The 19135-nt window shown below is 35.6% G+C and overlaps 2 protein-coding genes across 3 annotated transcripts in view; one reads left to right on the forward strand and one right to left on the reverse strand.

The window, feature by feature from the left end:
• Positions 1-175, reverse strand: part of LOC125240471 — a 45774-nt gene extending 45599 nt beyond the window's left edge. Inside the window, exon 1 of the mRNA XM_048148364.1 lies at positions 124-175. Coding sequence (XP_048004321.1) covers positions 124-175 — 52 coding nt within the window. The remainder of the gene's footprint in view (positions 1-123) is intronic.
• LOC125240801 (sulfhydryl oxidase 1) lies at positions 112-18273 on the forward strand. Of its 2 annotated transcripts, XM_048148905.1 has the most exons (3): positions 112-2059; positions 10356-10403; positions 17856-18273. In XM_048148905.1, the coding sequence occupies exons 1-2, from the start codon at positions 369-371 to the stop codon at positions 10396-10398; spliced, it is 1734 nt and encodes a 577-aa protein (XP_048004862.1). In that variant the 5' UTR covers positions 112-368; the 3' UTR covers positions 10399-10403; positions 17856-18273. The 2 variants fall into 2 exon arrangements, with proteins under 2 accessions (XP_048004862.1, XP_048004864.1); XM_048148907.1 differs by lacking the exon at positions 10356-10403 and having other exon boundaries at positions 113-2059.
• The last annotated feature ends 862 nt before the right edge of the window (positions 18274-19135 follow it).

A 19135-nucleotide genomic window follows, 5' to 3' on the forward strand; every position in this document is an offset into this window, starting at 1 on the left:
AATATGGTGGAGTATATTCGCAGGGGAAGGTATCCGGGCCAATATTACCAAAAAAAAAAGTGCTGTCAGTGCAGTTTGACGTTGACGTTTGACGTAATCAAACTAAACGAGTACGAGCTGTACGAGTCTCGCTCTCGTCTTGCTTGACGAATTGACCGTCGAAAGCGCTGTGCATTTTACTTTCATGTACCTCAATCAAACCATGACGTATTTAAATTTGCACAGACGAAGTCTATGAAATAGGACACTTCACTTACGGAGAGTTTAGTTGCTTGCCGGCTAGGCTAGTATCGGTTACTCGCTGGACAATTATGACATAGTTATTTATTGACTTTTTAGTGCAAATATAGAAGTTGATAGAAGTCAAAATGAACATCAGGCGGTTACTTGTCGTATTTTTTGCTGTTTTTGTTGGTTTAGTGAGTGGTGCAGTTATCGCTAACGACGACGATGTGGAAGAGCAGGGACTGTATCGTAAGTCGGACAAAGTTGTTATACTAACTCGACGTAACTTCGAAAGAAAAGTATATGGCCAAAGTAGAGCACAAGTTGTGCAGTTCTATAACAGTTATTGCGGGCATTGTAGAGCTTTCTCGCCAAAGTTCAAAAGCTTGGCTGCTGAGATACAACCATGGGAAAACATTTTTAAATTAGCAGTTATAGACTGCTCTGAGGAGGAGAACAATGAAATATGCAGACAATTTGAGATAATGGCGTATCCATCCCTTCGATACATTCATGAAAATTATGTCAAGGGCAATGCTAATGTTGGTGAGAAACTGAATGCCATTGATACAGCTGAAAAACTGAAATCTGAAATTATTCACAAAATGCAGCAGGAGCAAGTAATGGGACGTTTACCCTATGCTCCTCCTCTCAGTATAGCCTCATACTCCAGTTTCACTGCGGCCCTTTCTGATGTGCCCAACTCCATCATGTACACTTTCTTAGTGTTTGAATCTGAAAACAGTACTGTTGGATCCGAGCTTGCTTTGGACGTGAATGACTATAGTAATATCAGAGTGAAACGGGTGTATGACACCAGTGAGCTGGTTAGATTGGCAGGAGTAACACATTTCCCAGGTCTAGTGGCAGTAAGAACAAATACATTGGAAGCCACCCCACTAACACCAAAAAATCCCTCAAAAGCTAATTTACTGAAGGCTGTCAACACATTTTTACTATCTAAAAATTATGTTTTCCCAATTCGGAAGACATACAGCAATGATATTGATCTTGACCCTAATACTGACAAAACCATACATGACAGCTCTGACACTATCTACTATAGTGACTTAGAGAAAACGATAAAAACATCTTTACATACAGAAATAACAAGACACAAAATATTAACTGGCGAGCCACTACAAGCCCTGTTAAATTATTTGGATGTGTTGCTCAGTTCATTTCCCTTCAGAGGTAATCTTCAGGAATATATTCTGGATCTAAGGAACAAACTTGCAACTAGATCTCAATGGGCCGGTGCAGACATATTTGACATGGTAAAGAAGTTGGAGACAGTCCATGCACCCGTGTATGTTACTAACTTGGAGTATGTTGGCTGCCGAGGAAGCCAATCCACATACCGCGGCTATACTTGTGGTCTGTGGACCTTGTTCCACACGCTCACAGTCAACGCTGCACTCAGACCTGGCAAAGAGGGACCGAAAGTTTTACAAGCTCTTCATGGCTATGTAAAACATTTCTTTGGATGCACCAAATGTGCAGAGCATTTTCAAGCCATGGCAGCCAGGAATAAATTGTTTGATGTAAAAGAAAATGACAAAGCTGTTTTGTGGTTGTGGATTTCCCATAATGAAGTGAACTTAAGACTGGCCGGTGATGTCACTGAGGACCCTGAGCATCCTAAGATACAGTTCCCTAGTGTCAACAAATGTCGCGAGTGCCGGCTCGCGCGTGGCGCGTGGAACCTGCCTGCGGTGTACCAGTACTTGCAAACAATGTACAGCGGTGGCAACATCAAGGACGTCGTTAGAAGGTCGGCCTTCGCTGCGCCGAGCCCCTTCTCCAACCTGGACCTTGGAATGCTAAGCCTCCTGTACATATTATCTTTTATTCTTCTTATTCTAGTAGTAAAATTTTTCTTTACTAAACATTTTTACAGAAAACGTGCATACAGGCATGGAAGGGGTAAAGTGTATATTATAACACAATGACTAGTTATTATATTAGTTACTTGTTTTTTTATAATTTGTTATCAAGTTAGTTAATGTAATGACACTTGTCATTGCTCGTGACTGGTGGTTGTGTTTTATGTTTTCAGATAAATGTGATAATGGTGATATAACTGACAGTATTGACATCCATCATCCATGTTACCTATGTCACACGGCATGTTGCATTATGTCACATATATTACTTTCGACGACCGGTCTGGCGCAGTCGGTAGTGACCCTGCCTGCTACGCCGCGGTCCCGGGTTCGAATCCCGGTAAGGGCATTTATTTGTGTGATGAGCACAGATATTTGTTCCTGAGTCATGGATGTTTCCTATGTATATAAGTATGTATATATTATATATATCGTTGTCTGAGTACCCACAACACAAGCCTTCTTGAGCTTACCGTGGGCCTCAGTCAATCTGTGTAAGAATGTCCTATAATATTTATTTATTTTTATTTATTTATTTATATTACTAGTTAGACGACTTGCATACCTTTGACATATTAATTACTGTTTCAGCTATAACCACATTTAAATTTGTGCAGACTTTATTGTCCTGAGTATTAACAGTGCAGTAAGTTACCATCAGCATCACTAACTTCACTAAAAATGCATTTTAACTGGTCCCATTTTACTTATAATTTGGAACTTCTCCATGTTTTTCTATTTTTATTAATTTACACTGTATAAGGTAAGACCCATTCGTGAAACTTCTCTGAAAACTTTCCCTAAAGCTCCTATTTAAGCGCTCACTAGTATGACTAATTTGTGCTTACATAGTATCGCGTATACATTGTGTGTGTGTTGCAGTGCGAGACCAATTCCATAACAAAGTGTTTCTACAGCAAAAGCCTCGTTTGGACGGATCAAGAATGTGCATGCAATACTTGATAAACAGAGATTGACTGTAGAGTACAACAGATTCAGTAGATCGACAAAATACCGCAAAATAACGAAAATCGCATTCAAATTCTTGACCCGTTCATGGAAAAATAACTTACTTAACTTTACTGGTTTTCCAATATGTACGTCTATTATCATTCCACTAATTTTACTTGTTTTTTTTTTTACTAATCTGGAAAGTTGGATTAATTCTAAGAATATTGATGCCAATTAATATTAATTAGTGTATATGTATATAGTATGTAACAGAGTATATTGGTCTTCCAAACAATCTGCCATTAAAATGATCTACTTATATTTTATTTAATAAAAAGATATCCAGTCTGTTCTTTCTAGTAGATAAAGCGGAATAGTCTATATCGTAAAATAAATCACAAACATACAGATATCAATACGCTAAATTGTTATGTAAACGAAATGTTTGAAAGCATACAATACAATCGTTAATTTTAACATTGTTTATTTCAAGTTTACAATTCTACCTTAGTAGCTAGAGCCACAGCTGCACAATTCAGAGACAGCAATAAGTACCTAACTTACTTATTACTTATACAATAGGTCCAAAGGTACACATAAAAACATCCTTTACCGCGTACAAAGCCATTGAGCATTATGATAAATATTAAACTCTATTTGACGGCTATTAAAATTTCAATGTTTTTATTACATAAAGTGTTTACATGCACCTCTCGCTCTATCATTCTCGTTTATAGTACGAATTTTCTGAGATAATTTTTTCGCTCTCGGCACTAATCTGTTATAAATTCCTTTTCTGCATCAAGCACACCAAAGTCGGCTTATAAGAAATCAGAACCAACCCGTTTAAAAATCAACTGCGCCGTCCTAATAATATGGTTCATATTCAAAAAAGCTTATTTGGAGTTAACACGTTTTTTCTAAAAAAAAATCCTGCAAATTTGACAATTAATACCTACGCATTGCGATTTTGTTTTTACGAATTACCTGATACATAAAGTTAAACCTTTATGCTATCGCGATAGTTGCTTTTTAACGACGCTGTGGATTTGACACAAGCCTCGAAAAAGGGAGCTAACCGCTCATCAAAGGCTTTTGATTACGGATTAAGCCCTAGGCGAAAAAATGAACTTCTATGATTCGTACTATACACTCAATCATCTCTTTCAATAGTCGTCTAGCGCTCTAGCACAATTTGCGCTCTCGCCGCGAGCGCATATCTACTAGAAGTCGTATTTGATACTTTGATATATCAACTCGCGCGAGAATGCAACTTCTGCTAAACCGCTTACACCTACAAACAAATCAGTTTCCGGGTGTGCCACGGGCACGGGGTCTATCAGAGCATGCCCGTGGGCGACGGGTCCTTGCGTGTACGTATATAGGTAGATATTATAGGCGTGGTGTCCTATGTCTGAAGGGTCCTTAGGCACTGGTCCCGCCAAAAGCTTTTTTACTTTCTGCATTGAGTATTGTCTCAGTAATATGTAGTTAGTTTTGTTTTGATGACGCGACTACCTACAAGGACTGATTAGCATTTAATTAACGAACAGTGAAAAGTGGCATGGAAATACCTACTATGATAGCGGATACCGTTAGGTATAAATACTTAACTCTTACTGTCAAAAATATGATTTCAGATTTGCCTAAAATCTTGACTAGAAAGAAAGCCTTAGTAAAATTGCCCCAGGGAGAAATACTAATATTCTGAAGCATGATTAAGATTATTTAAGGGAGTCCATTACCCGCTACATCTAGCCAATTTAGATAATGTTTCAGAGAAAGTGGACTTTTTAGGCTCATTCTACTCAGAATCAGTGTGCTTTTCAGACCTACGAGGGGCGTTCAATAAGTAATGAAGTGAACTAGATGAAAAAATGTGCTCTAAAATGTTCTTTTCTTATCGCCACTATTTCGTATGATTTTTTTTTGTAATTTTTGCTGTCATCAGTTTTGTCTCATGATTTTACTCAATATGAGGCGTAAAAGTACAAACCATTCTGAGTAAAATGAGCCCAAATAGTCAATATTTTGAACATGAGTGTGATGTGCACTTTTTTTATAAATAAGCTCATGTCTCATGTAGCTCATTGAGGTAATAGGACCACTAAATCGGTTTGAGTACCTATTACAATCCTGAAAGCAAGAATTGGGTATAATATATAAAAATACAACCAACTTGTATATGAATGCTGTATTTGAATTTCAGCAATTTTACTTAGTTTTTTGGCCAGAGTGCGTAGACAAAAGGTCAATCGTTCACGCTCCGAAACGTATTGGAGTTATCTCTCTCAATAGCGCTCTTCCGTATTAGCACAGAATATATAATAGTACAAGTACAGAAGGCTCACTCCTTTGATATTCACAAAATGCCGCCATTCTAAATTATTACCTACATTAACAAACGGATCGCACGCGAGTAGCCGACATTGAATTCTATTGCGCCGCGCGAAGGTCGTCACCAGTGAATGGGCCGCGAACTCGCGGCCCCCGGCATGTACTTGTAGCGCGGCGATAGATTCGCGGAGTGAGCCGCCCCTGGTATTAGTGTGATAAAGAGAGATACATATGCATACATAGCAACAATCAACATTGCTTCTCGGTTTCTTGCGGCCATGATATTGTAATACCAATATTACCAATACCTAACTTAATCTGCTGTCGAATCCTACTAACGGAAAATGGACTTAATTTTGTTTTAATTATCTTAATACAATGACACTATTTTACAATAAAATTATAAACATTAGGGTTTAGAAAACTGCAGCCTTGATCAGCTAATATAGAGTTCATATAATAAATTAATAATTATAAATGCAATAGTTGTATTATTACACAACACAAGACTGGTTTATAGAGAGAAAATGTATAATATATACATATAGGTAAATAGGTTATGACATAACACATTACGGTCTCTTTAATTAATATTATACCCATAGCAGGGCATTAACTCGTTTATCCGTTAATCGTTAATTAACGAAGTTAACATTTCGATTAACGGATTAACTTTTAAGTTAACTTTAAAAAATGTTAACGGATTCGTTAACTTCCGTTAAATTTCATCGAGTCCGTTAATCCAGCACCCCAAGCAGCTCGCTGCGCCGCGAAAACCACGTTCTTACTGCTACTGTAAAAGCCCGTAGTACGGCAAAACCTAGAATTTATCGGTAAAAGCAGATCCGTCGGTTATAAGCAGTCTAAAGACCAATTGGCGACTTTGGATCACTTATTTGGCGGATACACTTATCTTTTAAATCTTATTAGGCGTGCTAGATCGATCACTAACCTGCATGGGAATAGAGTGCAATCATCAGGCATGACAGACAAATCGCGCAACCGACGCATCGAGTTAGAGTCCAGCGCGGGCCTTAGATTACTTAGCTACCAAGTTATCGTGGCCCACAGCATCGAGTTGTCATCTCAAATCTCAATCTGAAGAACCAACGCATCACGATCGCGACCGCATGAATGACCCAATAATTACCAATCCGAAGTAAAACCTAGGATTTAGCCAACCAACGGCGGTAAAAGCCCGAAGAGACCGTAATTATTACATTTCGGTTTTTTACCGATTGGCGTCACAGGTTTTAATGGTTTTTGGTGGATACTTAGTAAATACAAATACATAATACCTACAGTGAAGTCCTATTTTTATGGCGTGTTAACGGATTATCGATTAACTTAAACTTCCGTTAAATGTACCGAAATGTATCGCTTTAACGATTAACGAAGTTAACTTTTTAAGTAACGGATTAACGATTATCGAAGTTAACTATTTGATTAACGGTACCCAGCTATGATTATACCTACATTGGAAGTGGCTCTATATACATCACATTATTTTAGTTTTATAGCAGAGCTAAATTATGCACCAATTTTGTTTTTAATTTGCATTATCTTCTCAACACACCGATCTTAGACTCAACTCAATTGTCTTCACTTGCTTAAAAAATACATCACCTCGAGATCCCCGTCGCCCTCTATGATAACATGATAATAAAATAGGATGTGAAGAAAGTACCTAATATTTTCAGGGCGGCCAAACTCTAATTTCACTTGTTTGCCAAATATCAGGAACGATGTGATCTACATATATGGTCACTGTACCTTTTTTTTTCTGGATCAATGAAAATGTTTATTAAGTGTTTTTTTACGATTTAAAAAACGGTAAACGATGTTACAACAAATGGACCTTTTTACTTCGATTTCTTCTAATATAAGAAGTTGTGTTTTTTACATATTTACACTCTTCAAATATTTAATTTAAAATTCATAATGTTCACGTCCTAAATTATAAACAAAAAGTCGTATTTCTTAACGTAGTTCATGTCCTAAGTTATAAATTTTTTTTAAACCTTAAACATATGTGCGATACATATATGATCTTTAAACGAAAAAATAAATTTGCGTGACCCAAAAAAAAGTAAGTAAAATTTATGTTGTATGCGAATGAACGATTGAAAAAAATGTAATATTTAGATTACCAAAAACAATCGGCAAAGATTTGGGGAACGTACTACAGTAGAATAAATATAGTACTTTGTATTTAAATGTTCTTTACTAGTAAACACAATAGGTCTTAGTACTACATATTATAATGTACAAATGTATACAAATAAATAATTTTGAATTTGAATTTGAATTGAATAATGTCAGACTACTAACATTAAAACATTTACAACACAGCAAAGTATGTTTTTCTTGAACCTGCAGGTGTCGATGATCAAATAAATTACGACGCCATTGTTCTTGATCACGGGCGTGGGTGCCAATTCTATTATTTAACACGTCATCGCCAGCCATCAGGCTTTTCTCCAATACAAACTTGGTGCTAATAGATTATTCGCTGAATATCCGGTCCACTCAGTCTTTGACGGCATAATATACATAATACTCGTATAGGCCCGGGCAACGCTGCGTTGACTGGTGTGTGTGTGGATTGAGTGAGCACCTTCCGAAAATAAAAAAAAATATGCTGATCATTTAGTAAAAGTTCTAAAACAATTGTAAAACGAATCTCTGAATTTGTAAAAAGATAAATCAAAAGATACAGCCATTAACATGTGCTCACTCAGTTCTCACAAACTACCAACGAAAACAGTGAATATATTCATTTAACATATAATATTTATATACTAACATTTAGTAAAAAATAGGCCAACCTACCTCTATAAATATTAGATCACCTAGTGACGTATTAAATTTTTTACAAATAGTTTCTTATGCTCACTCAATCCACACACTTTTGAAAAGCCGAATTTTGATGAAAAACATAAGATTTAGACCGCTATTATATGTGTATAGTTTAGTAAAAGTGAAATGGGAATTTGTAAAATACAAAACGAACCACTAACGTGTCAGGTTTTTTTATAATAAATTTTTGTAAGTGCTCACTCAGTCCACACGTTTTGAGAAAGTTAAAAATGTAAATATCTTACGATTTGTAGCACCTAAGACACTCGAAAGTACTTCAACATTTAGTAAAAATTTTTACTAAATATCCACCATCTAATATTTTATATTCGTTGTCTGGTTTTAAAGATAATCAGACATAACTTTTCTCATACAAATGTATCAAGTACGGTGACCACACTATGTCGGCTCCTGATTTTCCCCACCTTCCCATTGTCATATTGAGATTGGGGAGTTTCGTTCGTTCAATTTTGATAATATTAAACTAATACCATATTAATTCTCCATCTGCAAACTGTTTTTAGGTTATGTTCTTGGCCTAGTGATGATGTGTATTGTGTAATTTTTATCGACGTCAGGATAATAACCATATCGACATGCATGCATTAAAAAGGACATGAATAATAATTGGTAAGAAACAAAGAATATAATACTTCACTAGTAAGAAACCAGAACCTGATAATCTAATCGCGCTAACAGATGAGCGTACCGGATTTGTAAGTGGGAGCGAGAAATAGTTATTCTTTTCTCGCTCCCACTTACAAATCCGGTAAACTATTATCAAAATTGAACGAAACTCCCTAATCTCAATATGACAATGGGAAGGTGGGGAAAATCAGGAGCCGACATAGTGTGGTCACCGTACTTGATACATTTGTATGAGAAAAGTTATGTCTGATTATCTTTAAAACCAGACAACGAATATAAAATATTAGATGGTGGATATTTAGTAAAAATTTTTACTAAATGTTGAAGTACTTTCGAGTGTCTTAGGTGCTACAAATCGTAAGATATTTACATTTTTAACTTTCTCAAAACGTGTGGACTGAGTGAGCACTTACAAAAATTTATTATAAAAAAACCTGACACGTTAGTGGTTCGTTTTGTATTTTACAAATTCCCATTTCACTTTTACTAAACTATACACATATAATAGCGGTCTAAATCTTATGTTTTTCATCAAAATTCGGCTTTTCAAAAGTGTGTGGATTGAGTGACACACCGTTGACTGCATAAAATAAACAACCGCGGGCAGTTTACAATTAAGTACGTAACTTAACAACCATATACAAATTGTTATGCCAGGGTAGGTAATATAATTGTATTCACTTTTTCCATAAGTTAGTTCTCAAAAGTTTCTATTATCTTAACTGTAGCAAAGTCCACTAATACGTAAAATTGTTATTTTAATGAAACATATCAATTGTTGGTATTAAATTAAGCTAGGCTAGAGCATATGTTAAGGATTAATAATTAAGGAATAAGGATAAATATATATTCGCAAAGATTAATTTATTATATAAATAACAAATATTTTGTATGGAAGAGTTTACGTTTTGGTCGCTGGACCTTAAGTTACCATTGGTGAGTTTGACTGTATCGTCTGTATCTAAACGAATTATGAAATTGCTAACGTTTCGCTGTCGATATTCAACAAATCATTTTTTTATTGCTTATGCGTGAAAATTTCATAACATAATATGATTTAAATAACATAATTGATATTATTTTAAATGTATGTATTTGTATATATGTTAAAGTTACAACCATCGACCTTGACACTATTATTCAATGTATTAAAGAAGGGTTCATTCCTAAAAATATACGTATACAAGAGTTTATATTCTCAGTATGTATGTTCTTATGAATTCTAGTCTTATAATATTCCTATATTTAATAATAATACCTATTCATTTCATCGTCTACAATCTATAAAAATAAATCGGATTTCCTTTGACATTTGTTACAATAGACGCATGTCGACAGTTATGAAAACAAATGATTAAACAGTGGTCAATTAGCATTACCTACGTTGTTTTAATTGTTTAAAGTTAGATCTCCCTGTTTTTGTATAGTAACTAGATTTTTTGTATACAGCATGATTGTTCGAGTGTTGGTGGAAAGGTGGCTGATAAGCTAGCGCAGGTCAGTTGAAGGATTCCGTTATTTGTGTATCGTGGTGGCGGTTGGTGGCGGTGGAATTAACTTATACTTAGTCACTTTGTGCATAGCATTGTCAACATTTCAGATATTCAATCTGGGATTATTTTAGCTCTCTGAATTTAATTTTGTATGTAATATATGTATATAATCACACTTTTAAGTAACATTTTAACGAGGCGAAAGAAAATTGTAATTGCTGTTGTGAGGTGCAGCGTACGTTGGTAACACCACCACAGGGTCACAGCTTAGTCGTTAGATAGTTGGATTACATAGATAGTGGCGTAAGTTGTAGGATAGCTATCAAGTATCCTAGCTGATTTCCAGATTATCAACTACTATAGCTTCTGCCCGCGACTTCTCTTTGCGTTGATGGTTTCCGTTAGCCATGATCGTACCCGAAATTCAAAATATAGTAGGTACATGTACATAGTTACTTATTTAGTAGCTATATCTAGAGCAAGTTTTGGCACTTGGTACCGGAAAAATGGCTGTCGAATCGAACAAACAAAATATACTAACAGAGCGAAGTGTTGAAAATCTCCACTAGATTTTATTGTCAAGAGTAAGAGCGTGATAATTTGATAAACGATAAAACCTCAGACCGACTTTTTCGCACTATTTGGGCCTGACGTATCGTTTATCACACGACCATGCTTGCCTGCCTGGTCATTATAAACCCCTCGTCTAGTGACTTCTGCTGCTGGCTTTACCTACCAACTTCTGATTAGCAGAAACGTCTGCAATCGATACCACGAGGCTTAGAATTAATTTACTTAAAAGTTATATATCTACCAACTTATTGAAACTGTTTAATACGGTTGAGGTTTATGCAACGTAATAACGTTACGTGAACCGTGGTTAATGAACTTTGCCGCTTGTCCGAAATCATTGACAATTTCACACCTTAAGTAGGGTACCTAGGTCTCGGGACATATAACAAAGATGATCTTGAATAATTGGAGTTTAGTTTTTTTATAAGGTCAGGTGTCGGGAAGACCGTCTACTGAATCTAACTTTTGTATTTATATATCTATCACTTCTTACACCTCCGAAGGTATATACCAGTTTTTCATCCTTAATCCATTGGTCTTCAATAGATATCCCTAGGACGAACACTAGTTAACAAAAAACTTGATTCGTGTTTCGAAATCGTCCATCGAGTTCAACATGGTTACGCAAAAAATTTAATAAAATAGAAGCAGTTGGAATATTTGTGCATTATGTATGTAACGTAGTAATTTAATAATCGTTTTCCTGTCTAGTACAACTAATGCGTTCAGTTTATTGTTTTATGTCCTGAAATATGTAACTTCGAAATTGTGCGTAGTCGGAAAGACCGACATATAAGAGTAAGGCACCTTTTTTAGGCTTTATGTGAAATAAGTCGAGTTTAAACGGGTGTTGTAGGTTAATTTTAACTATAAGTTTCGGCTTTGCTTTTGTCTGGACCTGAAAAAAGAAGGTTATCAACCTCATTTACGGGACATATGACGGTCTTGCCTTATAAATAGAAAAATGCTGATATGTTGAAAATATCCACGTTATTTGTTTTAATATCTATCACATTACTCCCTGTTATTACAGAATATAACAATGAAGATGATTTTGATACTTATTTCCTATATAAATTACGCGACGACGGGCACTAGACGGTCTTTCCTTACTCATGCAGCGTGTGGCGTGGGGACGCTCAACCCGCCGCCGCCGACCCTTAAAAAAAGTGATTTTTATCACATAAGTTTACTTTAATTCACCAAAGTATTATAAAAGCTGTGTAGAATATAAAAATTGCTAGCCCATAGGACCATGCAGATCACTCTAGACTACTTTAATAGTCTAGTTTTATCCACTCAAACTTTATTTCAAATAAAGTATGCCGGTCTTGCCCGCACCTCACCTAAGTATTTGCAACTTATTTTTAATGATAAGTATTCACACTTGAAAGATTAATCACACGAAATAACAATAAGAAAACAAACCTAGAAATTCACTAATTGCTTACCTAGGTGATTGATTGGATACGTTGAAAAACTACGCGGATAATGATTATTAGCGGCCGTAGTTAGTGCGGATATTAATAAACATCGCGATCCTCTGATTTTTCACACTCAAGTACCCATAACTTACTAATAAACTTGTGCGCGTGGTGAATATCGAACGAATAATTAACACTAATAACTGATTCACGTGCATGACGATAGACGTAATTAAGACGAAATGTGACGACCGCCTAAAACGATGAGTTTTCATGCAAACGTACCTAATCCTCATTTTCTTCATTGGAAATTTATTTCTTATTAATTTTACCTACTCATTTACCCTATTTTTTTTGCACAAAATTAGTACATTACGATAAAAGTGCGGAAAAGAGGAAGTTTTCACACGTGTATCGTACGACGTTTTTCAGTACAGATGGCCCTCTGAAATTTCGACCTGACAAATAATGGCCCACTACTCGCACTAGTGCGTAAAAACACCACTTGTACTGAAAAAAATATTTCTCAAACATGCAATGAAATATTGTCTTTACGTTCCTTAAAATGGGCTGGGAAGTATCGCTTTTTGGGCGCAACAACTCGAGAGGACTGTAAAGGGATTTCATATTATTTTTTAGGCCTAGACCTGCAAAGTAACTTTTTTTTATAAAATATTGTCCTTCAGAGCATTTTTTTTTATTTCATTGTATGTTTGAGAAAAGCACTATACAATACATGCCTCGGCGTGAAAACGGATTCCCGGCCTCGTATCCCTATCCGGCCTCGCTCGCACGCTCGCTCGGCCGTATATACCCACTTGGCCGGAAATCCTCATTTTCCCGGCCTCTGATGTAATGTACTATTATGATACCGACGTTTTCGTAGCGCTACCTACGTTTGTAGCCATTTTCTCGCTTTGTAGAAAAAAGCATCTACTGATGAAAAATGCCGCTTAGCTACACCTGCGCTGCGTGCTTCTGCTCAAACTAACCCGGGTGCTCACTAACATGTTAAGCTTTACAGATAGTTTGAGACAGATAAGATAAGAATCAGACAGACTGAACAGCACACACAGTATCGAATATTACCTACAATAGACTGTATGTACCTGAGCTGCCAGCAGCTTATTTTGCCATCCAGGAATGAACTAAATCACCGAGTCGTACCTTTACTTAGGTACCTTATAATTAGTATGTCATGGTGGTATGAAGTCCTTTCTAAAACGGAGGATAAGTTGGAACAAATACCTATGTGTGTCGCTTAACTAAACTCTGCTAAATCCATTCTGCTATAAGGTTGATTATTTCTCAGATTTTTAGGGTTCAGTACCTCAAAAAGGAAAAACGGAACCCTTATAGGATCACTCGTGCGTCTGTCTGTCACAGCCATTTTTCTCCAAAACTACTGAACCGATTAACTTGAAATTTGGCACACATATGTTAACTTGTGACCCAAAGACGGACATGTAATTTAAATTAAGAAAATTTAATTATAGGGGCCACTTTTAGAGGGTAAAAGTGAAAATTAAAAATCAAAGTTTTTTGAACTATATTGTGTTACATATCAAATGAAAGAGCTTTTTAAAGTATTTCAAAAATATATTTTTTTATAATTTTAAGTAAAGAAATTTTCAAGTAATTTAAGAAACTAGGCAAAAAATGATCCCCCCCCCCCGCCCCCTTATATCCGAAACTACTAAGCGTAAAATTTTCAAAAAAAAAATACACGAGATAGCCTTCAATCAGTAGATTACAGGAAAACCTATTAAAAATCTACAGTCAAGCGTAAGTCTGACTTAAAAGAAAAAGTGCTCTGTGCTCTGTGAGGCTTGTTGAAAAAGATGTAGCTAATACGATCAAACAATTTGGCTGTATATAAAAATAATACCTCATACTCGTACTATAATCCAATAGTTCGCATGTGTCGGGAGTTTAACGATATGGTTCGAGTCTGTAAGGATTTTGATATTTATGTTTCCAAGATGTCTCAATTTAAAAAGTCTGTTTATTTGGTCACAAAAAATATTTGATTAAAATTTGTATAGTTAAGCGCGTTTGTAATTACCTTCTGTCTTCTTTTAATTTAAATTAATTTCAAAATTTTGGTATCTTGTTCTTCTTTAAATTTCTTTATTATTGTCATATAAAAATTGTATTAACATGCTATAATAAATTATAATAAATATAACTCATAGTCATGTTGTGTACATATAATTTTGGACTGTAATCTAGTTCTTAAGCTTTTCTAACCTGTATCTCTTTTGTTATTTCGATTACTGTCTGTTTTAAGTACCTTATGAAAAAAAAAACTCAAATTACGAATTTCACTCAAAGGAGTTACCAAATCTCTTGAAATTGTGCGAGCGCGTTTGAATATTACATATAAATTCATTTCTGTTCCGTTTTTTTGTAGAAATTGTTCAAAATATCGATTATTCGCCGAAATGACTTAAGTGCCAAGTGCCAACAAAAAAGGAGGCGCTTAAGCCCTTCTTCTGGTGTACGGAACCCTTGCAACGCGAGTACAACTCGCACTTGGCCGGGTTTTTTTAAATTGTCAACCTTTAAGCAAAATGGATTTGCCCTAGTTACGCGGCACACGTATGCTGCTCCAGAGACGCATCGGGAAAACTATGTTTTCAGCTACGTGCTACAAACTCAGCTGCACAGTGACGATATTAGGTACCTAGCGAACAGTTTACGTGACTTATTAGTATTACCACGTAGCCCGTCCTACCTACTCTAAGTGCTTTACTTAAGCCCGGCAGCTAAGAATATGTCATGCTCGCTTAAGCCTTTGCTTACGGGGCTGTCGTTGATCGGAACGTACATTTCCGAATGAAGGTTCGGGGAAGAGAATAAGTAGTTTACTCAATATCGAGAACGACAAATTACATTGATTGTATGGAAAAAGTGAACAGTGCCGTAAACAATTACCTACTGGCACTTTTTCGTGACTATCACGGTATCGAGTAACGTATTAAAAACATTGTAGCCAGTAGCCACGCTGATACATACAGTACAGGCTTTGCTTATGCTTTAATAGGATACCTATACTTCTTTCATTCGGTTCTTGTCTGTCTGATGTTATCTTTTGTCTTTGAATTACTTCCGTAATAGATACAGATACAGAATTTCAACCATTTACCTGATCTTGTTAATCTTTTTATTATACACCGTGTCCAAAAAATCAAGCATAAATTTCAGACAGTTTTGTCGCTACAATTTGGATACTTATTGTCATGGACAATTTGCAATATTTAGCCAATTTTTGTTCGCTTTTAAATTATAGTGAAGCGGTTCCATGACTGTGTTATCTAAAAATTCCTCAGAAAATATAAATCAGTGAAATATTTTTAAACTAAGCACACCCTAATGTATACTATAACTAAAGCTACAAGGCTCAATTGCTCATTAAGAACTAAAAGGGAAGTGATTTTTGAATTTCGACCGCTTCGACTTCGTTTACTTGGTTGAGAAATTGCTACTGCAAAGGAGAACATATGTCCGGAGACATTTATTTATTTATTGTTATTATCAATTACAGTATAGGACTTATAATTAAAACATATCCCTGCAAAACTGCATCTACAGTTTGTCTGCAGGTATGAGTCTCTAGTTAGCAGATATGTAGATTAAACTACTTACCTATGTAGGTACTTATAATATAAAAAATATTAATTACATATTTAAACACTTGACATGACATTTACACGTTTGTAACTGTCATTTAAGTGTTTGCAAGAGGTACAGTTTTAATATGCGTTTTTAATTTTTTTCTTATTTGGGTCATGCCTAATAACATACAAAATGCAAATTGAGTAAAACCATCCTAAATTCCTAACGTCGCTTCGGTCAATAATAATAAAAAAACCGGCCAAGTGCGAGTCGGACTCGCCCACCGAGGGTTCCGTATAAACTTTCAACAGTTAAAATAATCTCGTTTCTCAGATACTTAACTCTAAAGACTGTATGTACTAATGATGAGTATCCAAGTATTATTGTGTACAGCGCCATCTTTCGGTGACTTCGCTAACTAATTTGCGCTATCTGTATAGTATGTTGGGTTTTCAGGGATAATTCTTTGTAATGTTAATCGATTTCGGTAGTTTTTATTTTATTTGAAAGAAAATATTTTACGTAAAATCTCGTATTCATTTCAAGAACGATATACATCCGCTAGGGTGGGTGAATTGAAAGTTAAAATCTGAATTTTTTTTTGTTAATTTAAAAAAGTTTCCAAAATACAGACATGATTTTATTTTTCCTGTAATATTTAGGATTAAACCAATGTTTCGTAAAATTTTCATAATTTTTCGTCGGTAAACTTCAGAGAAAAAGGGGGGGGGGGGGTATTTTTTTTACATTTTCCTATAACTTTTTTTCTCCACAACAACAAAATTATAAAAAATAGTTTTGAAATGTACAATTTGAGCTCTTTCTAATGATACCCCACTTGTCTTAGTAACTTGACATTTACAGTTTGCCCCCCCTTTCATTTTGGCCATTTTGTATAAATAATATTAATAAATAAAAAAAAATACTTTCAATTTGTAGAGGTTAACAATATTCATAACATAACTATTCCAAATTTCAAATCGATAGCTTAATATAAGTATAGTTCTCGAGATATTTAGTAATGTGACAGACGGACCGACAGACAGACGGACAGAGCGGCGCCATAAGGGTTCCCTTTGTACCTTTTTGGTACTGAACCCTAAAAAGTTATCATGATAGTTTGGAAAGAAGTGCCGATGGAGGCAGAGCGTGCCGCGTGTGACTATATCGAAAAACGTTTGTAGATTGTGTGATAAAGGCTAATTAAGGAAGTCATCCAGAAATATTTATTATGGATGGGTAAGTATAATAATTATAACGAGAGTTTGACACTGTATGCAAGCAAAGTAATTGGACACGGTGTATATTTTAGGTCTATGAGACACATCCCTAATAAATTAAAGTAGATTTAATTGATTTTTACCTTGAAAAATTTACATGTATTGGGAGCCCTGTGCCCTAATTATTTGCTGAATAAATGTTACAAGTTTTGATATAGTCAATAATGTCACTGGTAGGTAGGTAGGTAGATGTGAACTGTAGGGGCGATGTTTTACCGCAGAGTTTTTTTTATGACGAACTGTCTCCATCATCATCATCACTAATTATTATCGTAATGCTCGATGGTAGAGGCCCCTTAATGTTGCACTGCTACCAGACACCTACCTACCTACATATAGGTACCTAAAGTATGTGCAATATTTCAGCTTCATCGAAAATAGTTAAATAGGTCAAAAACTCGTAAAATCAAAGTTGAAGTTTAAATAGGTAGAAGTTCAAAAATGAAGGAACGATTTTTTTTAAACTAAACATTACTCCAGATCTTCTGAAAATATCTAATTTTTTTAGGGTAGTTATTCTTTCTCTACTAATTGATTAATAATGTCCTCTTTAATTTCCAGGTACATGCCATAATAAATCGGATCTCGAAGATGACGTAGCACATGCATCACTACGCCCAGTTTTAGTCTCATTTCAATTAGGTACATACTCTATGTACGCAATAGGCTTATGTACCTACCTATTTAATAATGTCATGAAACAAATAAGTTGTTAATGTGAATTCGTAATTTAAGATAAGTTACCTAATTAATACGGCTTCTTTGATAGGCACAAAATATGATAGCGCTTTTAATGTTTACAACCCAGTTAAATTTAATCTAGGTCTACCTATTAAATTAACTTTTTTTATAGTATCGTTACCTACATAAGGCCAGCTTTATACTTTTGCATGTCAAAGGAAAGTGATTTATTTCTAAGTCGTACTAATAGCGTATCCATTTGTGCATGTCTTTAAATAAATGTATAAATTAATTATTACAAGGTTGTTTTTTTGTTTGAGAAAAAACATATTCACCATTTGCTCCTGGAAAGTTATGTATGAAAATCTTGGCATAATTAATGGAAGATTTTTTTAAATTGGGATATGTACATTATAGGCCGAAGTTCTATTTCATCAGGAGCTACACATAAAGCGCCGACTGTCAACAATATGCCAGGACCATACTCTTAGTTATTTCGGTCACATTTCACCGCCAGATAGCCTGGAGAGAATAATTATGACGGGCAAAGTTGAAGGCACGAGACCTCAGGCATCTCCCCCTACTAAATGGTGTGCTCAAATTACTGCACCCATGCGATTAAAACTGCATGAGGCTATGCGCTTGGCGAGGAACAGACGCCTATGGAGGGACCTAGTCTTCAACAGAATGACATGATGTCACGATCCTCAGCATTGAGGGAACGACTAAAGAAAAAAATTCATCAACCCCCCCGCCCATCCCCCCTAAAGACTTGAACCCCCCCCCCCCCCCCTAAAAAGAGTGGGACTTGAACTCACGGCTTCTGGATTGATACTTCAGGGCTCTACCAACTCAGCTACCAAAAGCTCATCCCCAGTCAGCGATATACTATATGGATCAATGGTACCCCTAGCGACTTCTACCGTGAAAATATTACGTCTTAAATAGTTACTGGAGTTCCAAGACATATTGGAAATTCCACCCAAAGGTAGTGAATTTTCCCCCTTAATTTTATTTTAGTCATGAGTTTACAATATTTAGTCATATCAAACAAATCTCGACGATTTCATAAGCATTTTGGGCGAAAACTGAACATTCATTAAAGAAAATTGCAGCAAGGACCAACTTTCGTGATGGATCACGCCAAAACTATAAGTGCT

The sequence above is a fragment of the Leguminivora glycinivorella genome, chromosome Z (assembly GCF_023078275.1).
Source record: "Leguminivora glycinivorella isolate SPB_JAAS2020 chromosome Z, LegGlyc_1.1, whole genome shotgun sequence".
Lineage (NCBI taxonomy): Eukaryota > Metazoa > Arthropoda > Insecta > Lepidoptera > Tortricidae > Leguminivora > Leguminivora glycinivorella.

Coding starts and splice junctions, on each gene's coding strand:
- LOC125240801 (XM_048148905.1), top strand. CDS start 369: ATGAACATCAGGCGGTTACTTGTCGTATTTTTTGCTGTTTTTGTTGGT. Junction 2,060..10,355: donor CTTGGAATGCTAAGCCTCCT/GTACATATTATC, acceptor TTTTGTATACAG/CATGATTGTTCGAGTGTTGG.